The 19,206-nt window shown below is 46.0% G+C and overlaps 1 protein-coding gene across 2 annotated transcripts in view; it reads left to right on the forward strand.

The window, feature by feature from the left end:
• The window catches only part of kcnh5b (potassium voltage-gated channel, subfamily H (eag-related), member 5b), a gene marked incomplete at both ends in the record, with an annotated part of 453,140 nt that overhangs the window by 114,685 nt on the left and 319,249 nt on the right, over positions 1 to 19,206 (forward strand). For both annotated transcript variants that reach the window (XM_083633600.1, XM_083633601.1), the window contains one exon: positions 13,070 to 13,462. In XM_083633600.1, coding sequence (XP_083489726.1) covers positions 13,070 to 13,462 — 393 coding nt within the window. The remainder of the gene's footprint in view (positions 1 to 13,069; positions 13,463 to 19,206) is intronic.

Consider the following 19,206-nt stretch of genomic DNA (forward strand, 5'->3'; position numbering starts at 1 on the left):
TGGGAGCTGCTTGGACTCGGCTGCGGAGGAGGACGCATGCTGCCATCCATGGGGGTAAAGACGCAGGAGCTAAGGGGCTAATGCTAAACCTAGCTGTGGAGCATCGTACCAACCAAGCATCATTTCAACGGCGCCCAACGCATTGGAGGAGGTATGTGTAGCGCTACACTAATGGCCATTTAAATCTGTGTGCACACATTATGGGGGGCATAAACCCAATGCATTGGTTGCCGAAGGGATCGGCATTGTGACATTGACTTTGATTGACTGTTCGTTTCGCGGTGAACTATTGACTTGCCGACTCGTAGTGACTTGCCGACTCGTTGCCTCGTCATGGCAGACATGAACGCGCCTATGGAAGAGGCTGTCGTGTCCGAGACTTGTGTGCAATCAGCTGGTAAACCTAGTAGTGTGACTGGCGGTGTTGAAACGCAAAGGGAAAAACGGGTCGTTAAACTCACTGCAAAAGCGCTTGCTGATAAAATTGTTAATTTGCAAAGGGATAGAAAATCTAAGCTAAATAAAGCAACCGCTATAAGAAAAACAATTGAAGGTGCAATGTCAAATGATTATGATGATGAAGGTAAAAAACAGGTACAAAATGCTCTTATTGAATTGTTTGGTGTGTGTGAGGAAGCAAAATCCATGCATACAAAGCTGTTGGTTTTAATTCCATCTGATGAAGGTACAAATCACGAAACGTGGTTTAAAGCTAAAATGCTTTCTAATATTGGGTGTATTGCCAATGCAGAAACATGGATTTCACACAATGAAGGTGCTGCATGTGAAAATGACAATGTTCCAAAATTCAATGAGCCAGGTCATGCACATACTGTTCAGGATGCTGTTCATGCTCAGGACAGCATCTCCAACTATGACAGTAAGCACTCAAGTCATGACAGTAAACGCTCAAGTCATGACAGTAAACGCTCAAGTCGTGGCAGTAAGCACTCAAGCACCACATCCTCTGCACGCATCAGAGCTGAGGCTGAAAGAGCTGCGCTGCTTGTTCGCTCTGCAGCCCTGAAGGAAAAGCAAGCCTTGGAGGAGCAGCAGCAACAGCTGAGGAGGAACATGGAGGAGCAAGAACAACAGCTGAGCAGGAAAAAGGCGCAGCTTGACATGGAAGCTGACATAGCCGCCTATGATGCTAGGTTGGCAGTAATACAGGCGGCCGAATCGAGAGGTTCCTCTCGAGTCCACTCAAATGCCATGAATTCATATCTGGAAAAGGGCAAAAGGAAACCCACCATCTTGAACCCCTTGGCAAACGAATATCAGCCTGAATCAAGGAAGACAGCCACATCAAAATGGCTGTTGGCATCAGCTAATACACAAATGGTCGACGTACGGCCAAAGGACACACAGCATGCATTCAAAACTGCCTTAAATCAGCAATGCCTCTCCAACAAGCAGCAGCAGGATATCACACGTGGGACATCACAACACTTGCAACACCAATCAGCAACGTTACAGTCAAATGAGGAGGAAAGTCAATCACCACCACTCCCTCAAATCAGTCAAAATGCACCTGGAGACATACTGGCCATTATGAACAAGCAGAATGAAATAACAGCCGCTCTCGTGCATCAGCAGCATTCATTATCTTTGCCGCCACGAGATATTCCCGTCTTTGAGGGCGATCCTCTCCAGTACAGAGCATTTGTCAAGGCCTTCGAGCAAGGCGTGGAGGGAAAGGCAGGAAAGGCTGACTGCCTTTACTACTTGGAGCAGTTCACCAGAGGACAACCACAGGAATTGGTACGTAGCTGTCAGCACATGGAGTCTGAATGTGGCTACACAGTGGCAAAGGGTCTTCTAGAGGAACATTTTGGAAACCAATACAGAATCGCAACTGCTTATATGGAGAGTAGGGGTGTCAAAAATAATCGATTATAAGATGCATCGCGATGCGGACGTGCACGATTCTGCATCGATTAACAAATATCAAAAATCGATTATAAAAAAAAAAAAAAAAAAAAAAAAATTTAAATAATCAAATAAAATAGAATGTAAGTACATGCAGTTGTTTATTTTAATTATGGATCATAATACAATGCAATTCCAAATGCACTTTTATTTTAAAAGTAGCCACACAGTGAGAAAAAAGAAAGTGAGAAAAAATAAATCATGTATTGCGGAAAAAGTGATGCATCGATTTAAGATGCATCGCGATGCATCGTGATGCATCGTTTAATCGAATCGAATCGAATCGTTGACAGATGAATCGTAATCGAATCGAATCGTGAGGCCAGTGAAGATTCACAGCCCTAATGGAGAGGGCGCTGGCTTGGCAACCAGTCAAATCTGAGGAAGTGAAGTCACTCCCGGCCTACTCATTATTTTTGCGTGGCTGCTGCAACGTAATGGGGGAGCTCCAGTATATGCAAGAACTGGACATGCCTGTGAATATGAGAGCCATTGTGGCTAAGTTGCCATTCAAAATGAGGGAGCAATGGAGAGCCAAGGCTCATGACATCATGGAAATAACTAACAATAGAGCTCATTTCATCGATCTCGTCAAATTCATGGAACGCAGAGTCAGAATTCTATCTGACCCCCTGTTTGGCGACATACAGGACCCAGGGTCTGGGTCCGCTGGAGCAAGGGCTCTCACCAGCAGTAGACCACAGCCCAGCTACAGATCACAGCCCAGCTACAGCTACGCATCACAACCCAGCTATGCCTCACAGCCCAGCTACAGATCACAACCCAGCTATGCCTCACAGCCCAGCTACAGATCACAACCCAGCTATGCCTCACAGCCCAGCTACAGATCACAACCCAGCTATGCCTCACAGACCAGCTACAGATCACAACCCAGCTATGTCTCACAGCCCAGCTACAGATCACAGCCAAGCCACACCAGCAACAAGGTGAAGGGAAACATCGTGGCCACAACAGTAACATCAATGAATTTGTCTGGAGGTAAGGACCCAACATCTGCCACAGGGAAAGCAGAGAAGGCTGGATGTCTTTGCTGTGCTCGTAGTCATGTGTTGGAGGAGTGCAAACAGTTCACGGCGAAGAAGCACAAGGAGAAGATTCTCCTTTTGAGGGAAAGGGGAGTTTGCTTCGCATGCTTGTGCATTGGACACATGAGCCGAGATTGTGAGAGCCGTTTGTCATGCAAAGTTTGTGGCCAAGCTCATCCAACTGTGCTCCACATTAAAAGACAAACCATTCCAGAGCAGCTAAAGGAAGCCTCAAATTTCCAGTCTACGTCATCCAGCACATGTGGGCATACAGGGGCCGGTAAGGATCAGTGTGCTCTGTCCATCCTTCCTGTAAAGGTGAAGTCTGCTAAAGGAGATGCCTTTGTAACCACCTACACCTTTTTAGATCCTGGCAGTTCAGCTACATTCTGCTCAGAGCACTTAATGCAAAGGCTTAACATCGCAGGCAGAAGAACCAACTTCCTGTTGCGCACCATGGGGCAAGAGACGATCGTGCCGGCCTACTCCTTGACCGGTTTGGAGGTTTCAGGGCTGGACAGCAACAATTTTTATGTTCTTCCAGATGTGCTCACACAGAAGAGAATGCCGGTCACTACAGACAACATGGTGACGCCAGAAGACCTGGCTAAATGGCCGTACTTGTCACAGGTACACATCCCAAGCATCATGGCAAACGTCGACCTGTTGATTGGAACCGATGCTCCCAAGATATTGGAACCATGGGAGGTCATCAACAGCTGCGGGAATGGCCCGTATGCCATTAGGACGGTGCTGGGATGGGTCGTTAACGGTCCACTGAATGGAAACAGTGGTTCGTTGGAGGCAGAGCTTCCCGCTGCTATGGTGAACAGGATCTCTGTGTGTAAGCTGGAAGAAATGCTGTCCAATCAGTACAATCATGATTTCAACGAAAGGGTAATGGAGGAGAAGGAAATGTCCAGAGAGGATCTCAGGTTCCTGGAAATCATGGAGCATTCAGCAGTACTTCAGGACGGGAAATATTGTTTGAAGTTGCCCTTTAAGAACAATAACGTCTGTCTGCCCAACAACTTTGCAGTGGCTCGGCAAAGGATCCAGGGTTTGAGGAAAAGGTTCCTTAAAAACGAACGCTTCCAGCAGGAGTATGCAGGGTACATGGACCAGCTCATTAGTAAGACCTACGCAGAGCGTGTACCTCAGCAACAACTGATGGGTGAGCCAGGAAGGGTGTGGTACATTCCTCACCATGGTGTCCACCATCCGAGGAAGGGATCCCTTCCTGTGGTTTTCGACTGTGGGGCCACATTTCAAGGAGCCACATTGAATAGCGAACTGTTGCAGGGCCCTAACCTCACTAGCTCTTTGCTCGGTGTTCTAACTCGCTTCAGACAGGAACCTGTTGCATTCATGGGAGATATCCAGGCCATGTTCCACCAAGTGAAGGTTGCGGAGGAAGATGGGGATTTTCTTCGTTTTCTCTGGTGGCCAGAAGGGGATATCACAAAGGACCTGGTGGAGTATAGGATGACCGTCCACTTGTTCGGCGCTGTGTCATCTCCCAGCTGTGCAAACTGAGAAAGGCTGCTGATGATAACCAGTCTGAATTTCCGGTTGAAGTGCTTCAAACCATTAAAGAGAATGTGGATGACTGTTTGAGGAGCTCAGCCACTGAAGGGGAGGCTATCCAGATGATGAGAGATCTTATTGCTTTGTGTCAGAAAGGGGGCTTCATCTTGGAGAAGTGGATTAGTAACAGCCGTGCTGTCCTGCAGGCCGTTGCAGAGGAACACAGGGCCAAGGACCTGAAGGAGCTGGATTTGGACCGAGACAAACTTCCACTAGAAAGGGCTTTGGGTCTTCTGTGGTGTGTTGAAACAGACTCTTTCAAATTCAAGTTGGAGATAAAGCAACAGGCCATCACCAGACGTGGTATGCTCTCGATTAACAGCTCAGTGTATGATCCTCTGGGTTTCCTGGCACCGGTCACATTGCCTGCCAAAATGATGCAGCAGGAGCTCTGCAGGAGAGGATGTGGCTGGGATGACGCTTTGCCGCAGGACATCTTACATAAGTGGAAGAAATGGTTGGATGAGTTGGATCTGCTGGCTGCGTTTGACGTAAACAGGTGCATCAAGCCGGTGGACTTTGGAAAGATCAGGTGTGCCCAGCTACATCACTTCACCGATGCCAGCGAGGGAGGGTATGGAACGGTAACATACATTCGGATGTTAAATCAGGAAAATTGCATCCAGGTCACCTTCCTGCTCGGTAAAGCCAGAGTAACACCACTGAAGGCTATAACGATTCCTCGACTTGAGTTGACAGCAGCTGTCCTGGCCGTCAGAGTGGATTCAATGCTGAAGGCGGAGCTGAACATCCAGTTGGAGGAGTCGGTATATTGGACCGACAGCACTTCGGTGTTGAAGTACGTTAACAACGAGGACAGACGCTTTCACACCTTTGTGGCTAACAGAATATCGACCATCAGAGAAACATCTGAACCCTCACAATGGAGACATGTCGGCACAAAAGAAAATCCGGCTGATGATGCGTCGAGAGGGATGAGAGTCGCTGAATTTCTGAAGAGCAGCAGGTGGTTTGGAGGTCCGGCGTTTTTATGGAAGCACAAAGAGGAATGGCCTAAAACTGTGTTGGACATGTCATTGGACTCAACTGACCAAGAGGTCAAAAGGGAGGCGACAGCAAATGCTATCAGTGCGTCTGATGTGGTTAGTCCAACGGACCAGCTCATCGCCTACTTCTCGGACTGGATGAAACTCAAGACAGCAGTTGCCTGGTTTCTCCGACTGAAGGCCATGTTACTGACACGGAGTCGTCAGAGGAAACCATTGGAGGCTGCTGTGGCCAAACGTCAAGCAAGCAGTCCGGATGGCTCAACACAGGCTGAAGGACAAAGGGCCCATCTGACAACCAGGAGTGGCAACCTGATGTTGGATGATCGTGTGGAAGCTGAAGTTGCCATCATTCGCTATTGTCAACGACAGAGGTTTAGCGAAGAAATTTCTGCTTTGTTATCCAGGAAGGCGACAGTGAGTCGACAGAGCCCGGTGTATAGGCTGGATCCAAGTTGGGAAGATGGACTGTTGAGGGTTGGAGGAAGATTGAGTAGAGGATCCATGCCTGAGGAAGCCAAGCATCCGCTCATCCTCTCCAAAGATCAGCATGTTTCTATGCTCATTCTCAAGCATGTACACCAGAGTTTGGGCCATGGTGGACGGGCTCACACGCTGTCCACTGTGAGGAAAAGGTTTTGGATCACGAAAGCCAATTCAGCTGTCAGGAGGGTCATTGCTGAATGTGTTTTTTGTAGACGCTACAATGGGAGAGCAGTGGAGCAGAAAATGGCAGATCTTCCTAAGATGAGACTCCTTCCTGATCTACCACCCTTTACCAACACAGGGGTAGACTATTTTGGACCAGTGGAAGTAAGACGGGGAAGATCAACCTGTAAGCGATACGGAGTCATATTTACCTGTATGGCGAGCAGGGCCGTCCATCTGGAGGTAGCAGTCTCACTGGATACAGACGCATGTATAAATGCTTTGCGCCGTTTTATCAGCAGGAGAGGACAAGTGGAACATCTGACATCTGATAACGGCACCAACTTCATCGGGGCAGAAAGAGAATTGAGGGAGGCTTTGGCTGTGGTGAATCATGATGCGATTCAAAGAGTCCTGTCACAAGTCGGAATCCGTTGGAGCTTTAATCCACCAGCAGGCTCACACCATGGCGGTGTCTGGGAACGGATGATCCGCCTGGTGAGACGGGTTCTCAGCTCCATCCTACGCCAGCAGACCTTGGACGATGATGGACTGCACACAGTATTGTGCGAAGTGGAGGCCATTTTAAATGATCGACCAATCACCAAACTAACTGAAGAAATGACTTGGAACCACTCATGCCTAACCACCTTCTTCTCTTAAAAGGGAAACCAGCCTTTCCTCCTGCAGTGTTTGAGCCTCACGACCAGTATGTGAGAAGACGATGGAGGCAGGTACAGTACCTCTCCGATCTTTTCTGGAAGAGATGGATACGGGAGTATCTGCCCTTGCTGCAAGAGAGGCAAAAGTGGAACCAGAAGAAGAGGAGTTTGGCTGCTGGAGATGTGGTGGTGATAATGGATTCTTCAGCTCAGCAGACCGACACGGGCTTGTGCGGTCTGTGAGATTACAGACCAAGTCCAACATCATTGAAAGACCAGTAACAAAGCTCTGTTTGGTGCATGGAGTGTGAATTTGGCAGTGCCATACTCTAGTTTGGTGCATTGAAAACATTTGGCTCCTTTTTTGTTTAAATTTTGTTTGAATTGTTATTGTCCTCCTGCCACTAACAATTAGGGGCCGGTGTGTAAGTGCCAAATGTGTTCTGGTCATATTTGTGGTTGATTTTGTGCTGTCATATTTTTTCTTGTCCATGGGGTGTCGCTGTGCCATGTTACCTGGGCTCAGGTTTTCTACATTGGTGCTGCCTTCACCTTTGCTCACTAGGTGTTTGACCCGGAAGGGCAAAGGGTTTTTGACCGCTTTGCAATGGCGCGACATTTGTTTGGTGTGCTTTTCTTTTCTGTGTTTGGACAACAAAAAATGGACCGTATTCACGTTGCTGCACTGGAGTAATAAATCCACGTTTTCACCTGAAGGACTGCCTTGATCATTTTCCTACGCAACACAACAATATCGTATGTATGTAACATCAACTATAGCGAGCGCGTCACCCAGGTCATCCGCGGTTTAGCACCTCAGTAGCTTACAGTACTAGACTGGGCTCCTTTAACAAAGTGTATTTTTGGTAAACCTTTCTCACACGTTCTTCTGTTTTTATTTTGTTTTCTCATCTCAGTGCTCTCTCATTTCAAGTTGAATTTATTCATGACACTCTTGAAATTAACAGTTTTGTCACAGTTTCTTTACGAAACATTACGAACCGGCAAAATACATGAATACAGATAAACACAAGAGAGGACAAACAGAAAATGTAATATACATATCCCTCACTCCTCCCCACTTCCCCTCCCTTCCTTCGTAACAATAATAATGTGTGAAATCCAGCAGCGGGCGGAACTTATTAGACTAAGAAACACAGTTGTCTTTTTTCCCTCTGTTTCTTTTCCATGGATTTCCCTCCCATTTTCTCCTCAGTTGTACTTGGCCAATTCCCCCTGCTGTCCCAGTCATTGCTCGACTCCCTCTGGCGATCTGGGAGACGAGTACATGCTTCCTCTGATACATCTGCAGTCACCAGCTGCTTCTTTTCACCTGACAGCGAGGGGTTTCACCAGCCGGACGCTATTTCCCCCAGTCCCCCCCCAAACTAATCTTGCGTCACCAGGATAATCTTCACGAATGTTAATCACTGTTATGCCTTTTGAAGCGTTTTTTAAAAATCATGTTAAAAAGAAAATGCATTTACGTTCCAAAAGTCAAAAAAGATTATCCTGCTGAACCCAAATTCGCGCTCCCATAACCTTTTGTTAACCACAGACCTTATTTTCAAGGCCGGATTAACCATAGGGCAACCGGGGCAGGTGCCCCGGGGCCCTCGGGGTGAAGGGGCCCTCCAAAAAAAAAAAAAAAAAAAAAAATGGGTCTGGCTCATGTTGGGCTCCACAGAACTATGACACAAATCTAAGACCAATCAGGACAAAATAAAATGTGTTTCCAAGAAGATTAAGTCTGATGATTTAGTCTCATTGGATGCCTGTGGGCAAGTGGTGACCAGGGGCGCGGGAAGTGGGGGTGCTTGTGGTGCTGCGGCACCCTCTACTGTTTTGTATTGGAAATGTAATGTCAATTATTTTTTCATCATTGTAAAGCCACAGCACAGTGAAGAGTATATTAATGTGAAGATTAGCCTCTTCCTTTTGCTCTCAGAGTGCATCAGATTCATGCATTTTACTTTAAAATGTACAAAATGTATTTGTCCAGAAAACCCCCAGTCAGACTAATATCTTTATCCTGCTGGTGCTACCTCTTTGCAAAGCCTAGAATCGCCTATGAGTGAGTGAGAAACTGAATCTCAGAAACGGAATAATAACATAACAGTATAATACTAATGTTAATTTAAAATGAGATATTCCTCGAAATATGGCGAAAAAACATCCAAACATCCGGACGATGGGTAGGGGGCCCCTGGGAGCTTCAGTGCCCCGGGGCCCCTGGGGGTGTTAATCTGGCTCTGCTTATTTTATGCATTTAAGTGAAATCCCCAATCTAAAACCCCATTCACTTTCCCCCTGACGAACCCAAGCGCTACTTCCGGATTCATTCCTACGGTGCTCTATGGCGACGGTGGCGGCGATGTCATATTGCATCAACGTTTTGTTTTATGTACTATGTAACTTTTTAGTCACCTCGTGTTATCAGGCTCTAGCTAACTAACGTTAGCTACACGGAAGATTTTTTCTGGCGCACACGTATCCGGTAACCAGATTCTGGTTCCTGCCATTATGCCCCCAGGTCCCGAAACCTCACTAACGGCTCCAGACTACCCCAAACAGGCACCCCGTCCGACCAGAGGAAGCACTACTGCAGTGACCAGATCACATACCCTTAATCCGGCTTCCCACCTGCAGACACGGCCAAGTGTGCCTGTATGGACGCCCGACCAAGCGGTAACACAGGAGCTCGACCCTCGTGTTGGTAGGCAGGGAATAAACCACTGTATTACCCGGACCCCGATTCTGTCATCTTTTTTTTATCTCTTTCATTAACTTTTTCTTATCTTTACTTCTCTCTCTCTCTCTCTCTCTCTCTCTCTCTCTCTCTTTGTCTCTATCTCACTCTCTCTCTCTCTGCATCTCCCGACCTTCCCAAAAACCTTAATTACATTTGGATGTTAAAATAGAATACTACAAAGTCTGTGAAAGAGCTGTTGCACACCTAAAAAAACTTTAAATCAGGTGCGTAGGATGGAAAATGAACTAAAAGTAGAGAAAATCCCGCATGACACTGACCTTACTGGTAAACTCTTTATTAGAAGATAAATAGGGAAACAACGTTTCGGTACTAGACCTTCATCAGGTTTTAAAAGACTGACTCATGTCAGTGAGGTATATATACAGGCTGGCCACACCCTGAAAATTGTTCAGGTGAGCTTGATTAGGGAACAGTGGGTGTGGCTAGATGATAACATTATAGCCAACAACAATAATTAACAGTAAATAAGATAACATTTTTAGAGTATACATGTAGAAAAAATTCATCAATACATATCACATGGATAAAATTCCAAATTGGATATAACATTATAGCCTATATATCCAACAACAACAATAATTCACAATAAGAGTACATATCACTCAAGGAAAGTTGTAAAGTCAATCCACAGATTACAACATCACATTAACTCATTCATCGCCAAAGACGTCTTTAACGTGTTATCAGGAATAGCCCTCCACGCCAAAGACGTGTTTGACGTGTTTTTGTTTTTATTAGTGCAGCGCGTAGTTCAAAGACTTCCCCAGCCTGTGACATGGTATCAGGTCCCTGGCCTCAAAGCCAAGCCGACAACACGTGAACAAACACATACCGCAGCTGTTGTTTTGAAATTGAGCAGGAGGAAAGAACAGAAAACGGAGAAACGCTTCCTTGTGCAGAGAGGAGAAACGCCATTGAAACGCCCCTCGGCGCGCTGCACGAGCTGGTCGCCTTGCTGCAGGGCAGCGGACATGGATCAGTTGTTCGCGGTAGTCAAACCCGTGACCAACATGATCGATCCTGGTCCCTGGACCCCGTTCCTGTGTGCCAGCCCGAAAGAGACGAGACGGAGTCACAACTTTGTGAGGAGGAGAACAGCAGCCTCGCCACAGAAATTGCTTTCACACAGAGCCAAGCAGCACGGCCACTTTCCATGTGAGGGCGAGGAAGACTGGACTCCAATGCGACAGGACCCGGATGATCTCGCGGTAAGGAGTGTGTGTGTGTGTGTGTGTGTGTGTGTGTGAGAGAGAGACTACACTGATCTCTGCATTCTATGATCGTTTACTGAGACACTAGTACACTACAATGTCTCTGTACTAAATGTGATTATATAGTTTACTGAGGATATGTTGCTTTTATTTCAAATGAGGAGCCGATTGTGAGCCCACATCTCAGAATGAGGTCAGGACGGTCAGGACGGTCATTTAGGTCTGCTAAATGACGAAATGTAATGTAATGTAAAGAGACACACATGGGCCCCGCGCACACACACACACACATTCACACTCACTCACACTGAGTAAACTGTATTGTTGAATGTAAAAAAAGCACTTCATGTATATATATATATATATATATATATATATATATATATATATTTATTTTTTTTGTCATTTGTGTCATAACGAAGAATACCAAGAAGTTTTCCTTTACCTGTATGACCACCTTTTCACCCAACTCCCATGCTATCAAATCCTCTTTCAGAAAACACTGGCACATCTTACAGTCAGACACAGAGTTACAGTATCCACGATTTTCAGAGATCCACCTCTGATTGCCTTTAAACGTGACCATAATTTGAGAGACCATCTAGTACACGCACAATTTACTAGTAAGAACACAGTTGGTCTACCAATACAGTCATTACTCAGCCCAATTCCGAATGGCAATTACCGCTGTGGCCATTGTGCCCAGTGCAACAGCACAGCTAAGAGCTCCCACTTCAGTCACCCTCACACAGGAAAATTATTTCCCATTAAAAGTGTGTCACCTGTGCATCTACTTATGTTGTTTACATGCTCCGTTGCCCTTGTGGTCTCGCTTATGTAGGCAAGACGACGAGACAATTAAAGCTGAGAATTAGTGAACACAAGAGCACGATTCGCCGCAATGACAGAAATTATCCTGTTTCGGTCCATTTTAATGATATGAGACATGACATATCTACACTTCGTTTCTATGGTCTAGAAAAACTAAGGGTGCCACCTAGAGGTGGTGACATGGATCTGCTTTTGAAAAGAAGAGAAGTCTATTGGATCTTCACTTTGCAGACTTTAGCTCCTAAGGGTCTTAATGATGAGATGTTACTTAATGTGATGTTGTAATCTGTGGATTGACTTTACAACTTTCCTTGAGTGATATGTACTCTTATTGTGAATTATTGTTGTTGTTGGCTGTATGTAGGCTATAATGTTATCATCTAGCCACACCCACTGTTCCCTAATCAAGCTCACCTGAATATACCTCACTGACATGAGTCAGTCTTTTAAAACCTGATGAAGGTCTAGTACCGAAACGTTGTTTCCCTATTTATCTTCTAATAAAGAGTTTACCAGTAAGGTCAGTGTCATGCGGGATTTTCTCTACTTTTAAAATAGAATACTAGAAATTCTCTGCACTGGTCATCTGCCAGAAAGAGAATTGACAGAGACACTCTTAACCTAATACTTAACTTGAAATTTCCTTTATGTGCAATAAATACAGTATGGTTAATTTGCACGCAATATACAATGTGGCACTTTACCGGATCCGATGGGCGGGATCAATAACAATTACATAAAAGCAAGTCTGTAAAAGATTGCTGTATTTTTTTGTTTTTTAATGCTGTGTTTTATTGTGTATCGATTATGCTGTAGGAATCCTGGAACAGTAACTCACTTGGGCTATAAGAGATCCTATAAAATAATTTTCGCTGAGATGTAAACTAAAGTAAGTACATTTACTCAAGTACTGTACTTAAAGGGCCACTTTGCCAATTTTCAACCAGCTTTCTATCATTACAAAATGAGTAGAATTATGCATTATGCTGGTTTGAAATCAGCAAAGTGGCCCTTTAAGTCCAGTTCTGAGTACTGGCACTTTACTTGAGGGGTAGAGTAAAGTTCTCTGTGATAAAAATAGTGTTGGCCCGCAGGACTCCGCCAAGCCAGAAAACTACTAGAGACTGTCTCAGGAAGCTACACCTCAGGTTAGCTGGCTGTCCATATGGAGAGAGAAAGAGAGAGGAGGAGAGGGGGGGAATCATCAATTGCTGATTTGAGCGTCGATTACCATGGCAACGATTTAAGCTTCGAAGCGTTGTTTTTTTTGGGTCAGCCCTAATTCACTAACAATTTGTCTTCCTCATTTCTCTCCCTCTCTGTTTCTATCTCTCGCTCTCCCTCCCTCTCTCTCTCCCTCTCTCTCTCTCTCCAGGTTTTGCAGCTCAACTCTGACATCCTCCCGCAGTACAAGCAGGAGGCCCCCAAGACGCCACCCCACATCATCCTGCACTACTGCACCTTCAAGACCACATGGGACTGGGTGATACTCATCCTCACCTTCTACACGGCCGTCATGGTCCCCTACAATGTGTCATTCAAGACCAAGCAGAACAACATAGTGTGGCTGGTCCTGGACAGCGTGGTGGATGTGATCTTCCTGGTGGACATCGTCCTGAACTTTCACACCACCTTCGTGGGGCCAGGCGGAGAGGTGATCTCCGACCCCAAGCTCATCCGCATGAACTACCTGAAGACCTGGTTCGTCATAGACCTGCTGTCCTGCCTGCCCTACGACATCATCAATGCCTTCGAGAACGTCGACGAGGTATGGTCAGAGAACTTGCATTGCTAAGAACTGAAGGCTAATACATCATTCCATTGCAACATCAACGCACAGCAAATCCGCCATTTTGGCCTGAAGGAGACTACCGTGATGACGTCGGTAAAACGTCCGTACAAAGTACCTCTACCGAAATGGCCTGTTTTCTTCCCGGTCATGGTTCTGTACTTTTTCCCATTGGAGCAAGGAGGCATTTTCAGGCCAAAATGGTGGCAGCGCTGTTGTCAAAAAAGCACCAGAGCTTCATCTCTTGGCTTCATCTCTTGGCTCCTATATTCTTTGGTATCGTTGCGTTTTTCCCCCCAGATTGCTTTCTTGGGTGGGGAGCGGTAGGAAGGCGAGGTGTGTGTGGAGGTGGTTGGACAGCAGCGAGTGATGCTTTTCCTGGCCCAGTAGGACTGAAAGTATTGACAAAAGATCAAATTGGATTATTTGAGAGAATATTGCAGTTGCGATTTAAACTGTGATTACTGTGTTTTTAAAGCTTTAAAATTGTGATTTGTTAAGGGATTAACGCTGGTGTTTTTTTTATTGCATTTCTTACCATTACATAATAAATCCTATGAAAATAACAAAATCAACAATGCGTTTGCTCTACTCCCAAAGTACTTTCTGACTTCCCATGTTCCCTTTTTAGCCTTCAAACTGGAAGTCATTGGCTCCAATTCTAAGCTAAAACCTTCAAATACAGCTCACAAAGTCTAGTTTACATTTGAGAAATCATGAACTGTTCCCGTGAAAAATCAGACTATTGTTGTTATTACAAATCAAATTAAAATTAGAACAAATCCTTCATAAACGCCGAAACTACTTTCCTCAGATGGAAAGCGTGTTTACAGACAGTATTAAGTTATTAAGTTGTTTGAGGAAAAAGTGGGCCGGCCCCGGGCATCACAATGATAAAATATGTTGCCAGAGCAGCAGCAGGGCTCTGTGACATGTTTTTAATAGTTTTTTAATACACTGTCCTATAGCTGCTGGGACTGCTGCAGCTGGCTGCATTGGGCATCAGCTACATGGACCAAACAAAACAAATTCATTGCTGATTTTGTTATCAGCTTATTATTGTTATCAGGTTTGCTGACAGTAAGACATGCATAAAAAAAAACACCACCAGCCTTATCTTTTAAAAGTTTTCGTTTCTCAAGTTCAAGTTAATTTATTGTCTGCTTTCACAGAAATTTGTTGTAATGTGCAACAAGTGCCAACGTACAGAAAATCAGAAGATACAAAAAGATAAAAGACACATGGGCACATACAGACTTAAACCTGCAGCAATGTAAAGTCCTAAAAACCAGACATAAAATGTAGAATATAAAAAGAAGATAATCCACCTGGAGTTTGTAGGGACAGGCAAGTCCGACATATCCACCTCATTTCCATTAAATAGAGTAGACTAACACCCCCCCCCCCCCCCATTCAGCCTATCAAATCATTCAATGGCTACCCCCAAAGTCCCACCTATTTACCCCCCTGCTTATTCAGGAGGGTGATGGCGTGAGGCACAAAAGATTGTTAGACTCAGTGTGCAGGATTTACTTGTGTTGGGATTTCAACCAGAGAGACACATTTCTAGAATGACAATGATTTATTAGATGATTAGATACATGAGCCTGAAGGCACAGAGATATAGTTTTGGCGATTAGACTCCATCATGACGTCAGCTTGATTATGACGTCATGATCAGCAGGGGTAGATGGATGCAGCCAGAGTAGATTGAATATCCCCCCTGTGGAGTCTAGACCTGGTGGTGGTGAAGTAACTTGTTCTTGCTGGAGAAGGCTTCTGAATCTGAAGACCTCAGAGAGGACTGGAGGAGAATGGGGTGGAGGCGGGATGCAGGAACGCACTGAAACGCAATGAGATGACAGAGAGAAACAGGGAGTTTTTAGCTATGACAGTATAGACCATGATAGGCTGAATGGGAAGATGTGCCATGCTCTGATTGGCTAAATCTAAATGATACCGCCCACAAACCGTGACGCTAGGTAGAAGCGGGAAAGGGGTGATTGGTGACTGAGTTTTATGAATGAGTGGGCGTGACATTAAAAGGTTTTCTCCTGACAGGGAAAGATGTGAATGAGGACAGGAGGGATGAATGAGAGCCAGTGACAACTAAAGGGTTTCTCCTAGAACAGGAAAATGCAGGTTGATTAAGAAGTGGGTATGAGAGCTAGAGTTATATCCTGAGAGTGAATGAATGAAAAGTGAGTGAATGAATGACATTAAGGTCTCTCTTATAGAATTTTCGCTCTAGCTACATATGATTAAAGGTGTTCATCAATATTGTAAAGTACTTGATTCATGAACCAAAGATTACCTGCAGCTCTAAAACCTTGTTGAGAAATCAATTTTGGACACTCCTCAAGCAACTAATGGCAGCCTCTGCGATTTGGAAATTGCAAACGTCCATATTACAATTTAGATTTATTTATTTATTGATTCATTGATTGCTTTATTATTAAGCTCTACCCCATAACACAAAATACCCAGAAATTCTTGATAGAGTTGCTGGGTCAATACAAGCAACTCAGCTTCTATTGTATTGCATTCACTTTGCTGTGGCTGAGATGTCTGGCTTGCAAAGCTCACTTTCCGGCCCGTTTTTGGAACAAAATCTCCACCTCATTGCAGTTTCAAGCTGAATCGTCCGGCTTTCGTTGAGGAGAGGAGAAGCTGAGAATGCATTTTTATTTGTCAAACTGTTCTTTGGTTCAGAAACAAGGTGGCGTCACTGCTGGGACACTGCTAGCTCCAAACGGGTTTTGGAATCCCAAACCCACCAATCATTAACGGGAGAGACTAGGTGGCTCTGACTAGAGGGCTGGGGAGAGACTAGCTGGCTACTGACTAGAGGGCTGGGGAGAGACTAGCTGGCTACTGACTAGAGTCCTGGGGAGAGACTAGCTGGCTACTGACTAGAGGGCTGGGGAGAGACTAGCTGGCTACTGACTAGAGGGCTGGGGAGAGACTAGCTGGCTACTGACTAGAGTCCTGGGGAGAGACTAGCTGGCTACTGACTAGAGGGCTGGGGAGAGACTAGCTGGCTACTGACTAGAGGGCTGGGGAGAGACAAGCTGGCTACTGACTAGAGGGCTGGGGAGAGACTAGCTGGCTACTGACTAGAGGGCTGGGGAGAGACTAGCTGGGTACTGACTAGAGGGCTGGGGAGAGACTAGCTGGGTACTGACTAGAGGGCTGGGGAGAGACTAGCTGGGTACTGACTAGAGGGCTGGGGAGAGACTAGCTGGGTACTGACTAGAGGGCTGGGGAGAGACTAGCTGGGTAGTAGTGTTGATGGATGGTGAAGGCAGTTTTGGTTGAGTGAGTCCCAGGGATTTGATTGAACAGAAGTACAGAAAAAGACCAGAGATTTCTCCATGGGTATCGAAACAACAGTTGATGCTATTTTTAGATGGGAATGCTGATGGGATGAGATGGGATGCTGAGGAGGCTTTCTGATTGATAATGTGTGGTAATGTGGGATAGAGGTGGTTAGATTGCAATTTGCATGAGAGGGAACAATCATTTGAAAATATGACAATAATTTACTTCACTTTAAAATGGAGTGTTTGGTTTTGAAGCGCCTGGATGAAGCACTGCAGGCCTACTATTGTTGTTTGGAATAAATGATTGAAATACGCTTAAGAAATCAATAGCCTGGTGTCTCTAAGCCCGGATAGATACATCTAAATCTGGTATGTAGAAGTGAATTAGGACCAAGTATAATAACAGTTACGATTTCCTCATTATGGCCCAAACCCCAGGACTATCTGATTTGGAGGACGGTAGCAGCAGATCATAATGACTGGCTAGCTTTTTGGTTTCAGAATCGGGATACATGGAAGGCTTTTTGGTTAATAGGAGGGCAGAAATATTGTGAAATTTGCAACCACCCAGTATCGATCTTGACCAGATTTTGTCGAACCCACAAAAACCATTTAAGGAGAAAGGAGAAATACAACGTCTCTGCTTTTTCTTAGAGGCTTTCTCCAGGCTTTCTCTCCTTCATCTCAAACGATTTTGTCTGGGAAAGCAAGTTGGCTAATTCCTTTACTTCACTACATGTTGTAGAATGCATGAATGAACTTTTTAGATTTGGAACATGTTGAGTTAGTTTCATGTCTGTCTGGATGTTACTTTAGGATGCTTCTCAGGTCTGTTCTGGGTGTTTTTCACGGCCATCTACATGTACATCAGACATCGAGGAGATATATCAATACTGCCTTAAGTCCATTAAAGGTGATTTTCCACTTCATTGCCTGCTGAATTAATTAGATCTCAAGCTAGAGTGCAAGTGATCTATAACCTGTAAGGCGCATAAACCACTCTCTAGAGTCTATACAACCAGTGATATCTCTGAAGGTTGTAGAATTTTGATATAAAAGTCCAATAAACTAAACCCAAATAGGGGACACTGTGAGATAGATGGCTTTACAATTAAGAATTATTAAATGAATAGATGCAATGTGCTGAGAAAATAAAATGTCATTGCAGGGTTTGCTGACTTTATGTAGGTGTGATCGGGGAGGAACCTCCATCTTATTGGAGGTGGATGATATTATATAATTTTTATATTTAATTAAAGGCCAAATAGCCTCTCCTCCCCTGGCCTCTCGCTGAGACGGGGAGATGGGCCGAGGCGAAAGCGGGCGGCGTTGAGACGGGGAGATGGGCAGAGGGGAAAGTGGGCGGCGTTGGGTGGGAGATGGGCTGAGGGGAAAGTGGGCGGCCTTGAGACAGAGAGATGGGCCGAGGGGAAAGCGGGCGGCGTTGAGCGGGGGAGATGGGCAGAGGGGAAAGCGGGCGACCTTGAGACGGGGAGATGGGCCGAGGGGAAAGCGGGCGGCGTTGAGCGGGAGATGGGCCGAGGGGAAAGCGGGCGGCGTTGAGCGGGAGATGGGCCGAGGGGAAAGTGGGCGGCGTTGAGCGGGAGATGGGCCGAGGGGAAAGCGGGCGTCGTTGAGCGGGAGATGGGCCGAGGGGAAAGCGGGCGGCGTTGAGCGGGAGATGGGCCGAGGGGAAAGCGGGCGGCGTTGAGAGGGTGAGACGCGCCGAGGGGAAAGCGGGCGGCGTTGAGCGGGAGATGGGCCGAGGGGAAAGCGGGCGTCGTTGAGCGGGAGATGGGCCGAGGGGAAAGCGGATGGCGTTGAGCGGGAGATGGGCCGAGGGGAAAGCGGGCGGCGTTGAGCGGGAGATGGGCCGAGGGGAAATTGGGCGGCGTTGAGCGGGAGATGGGCCGAGGGGAAAGCGGATGGCGTTGAGCGGGAGATGGGCAGAGGGGAAAGCGGGTGGCGTTGAGCGGGAGATGGGCCGAGGGGAAAGCGGGTGGCGTTGAGCGGGAGACGGGCTGAGGGGAAATCAATGGCACGTAAGTTTACAGCAGCTAAAGAGGACACCGCCACTCTTCCCCTCTCTGCTATATTGGCACCTTGGTTGCAGTTTCCCCGTATCAGAGGGAGGCAAGAATGGATGCATGCTGACTGAGTGTGGGTGGTGCGAGGTGCAAGGCGAATAAAATATAATAGAGATTATTATAAGACTCGATGCAGACTGAGTCCTCTCTGCTGGCTGAAGCAGGCGTGAAGTTGTTTTTTGTGTGTTTTCAAGACACATAACAGCATGCCAAGCAGATGGTACTGTAAGCAGATACTTAGCCCACAATGAGATACATGCACTCTCTCTCTTTGTATTGAAGATCTTAATGGACTGCATTCATTCCCTAACCC

This window comes from Poromitra crassiceps (genome assembly GCF_964638095.1).
Source record: "Poromitra crassiceps genome assembly, chromosome: 3".
NCBI lineage: Eukaryota > Metazoa > Chordata > Actinopteri > Beryciformes > Melamphaidae > Poromitra > Poromitra crassiceps.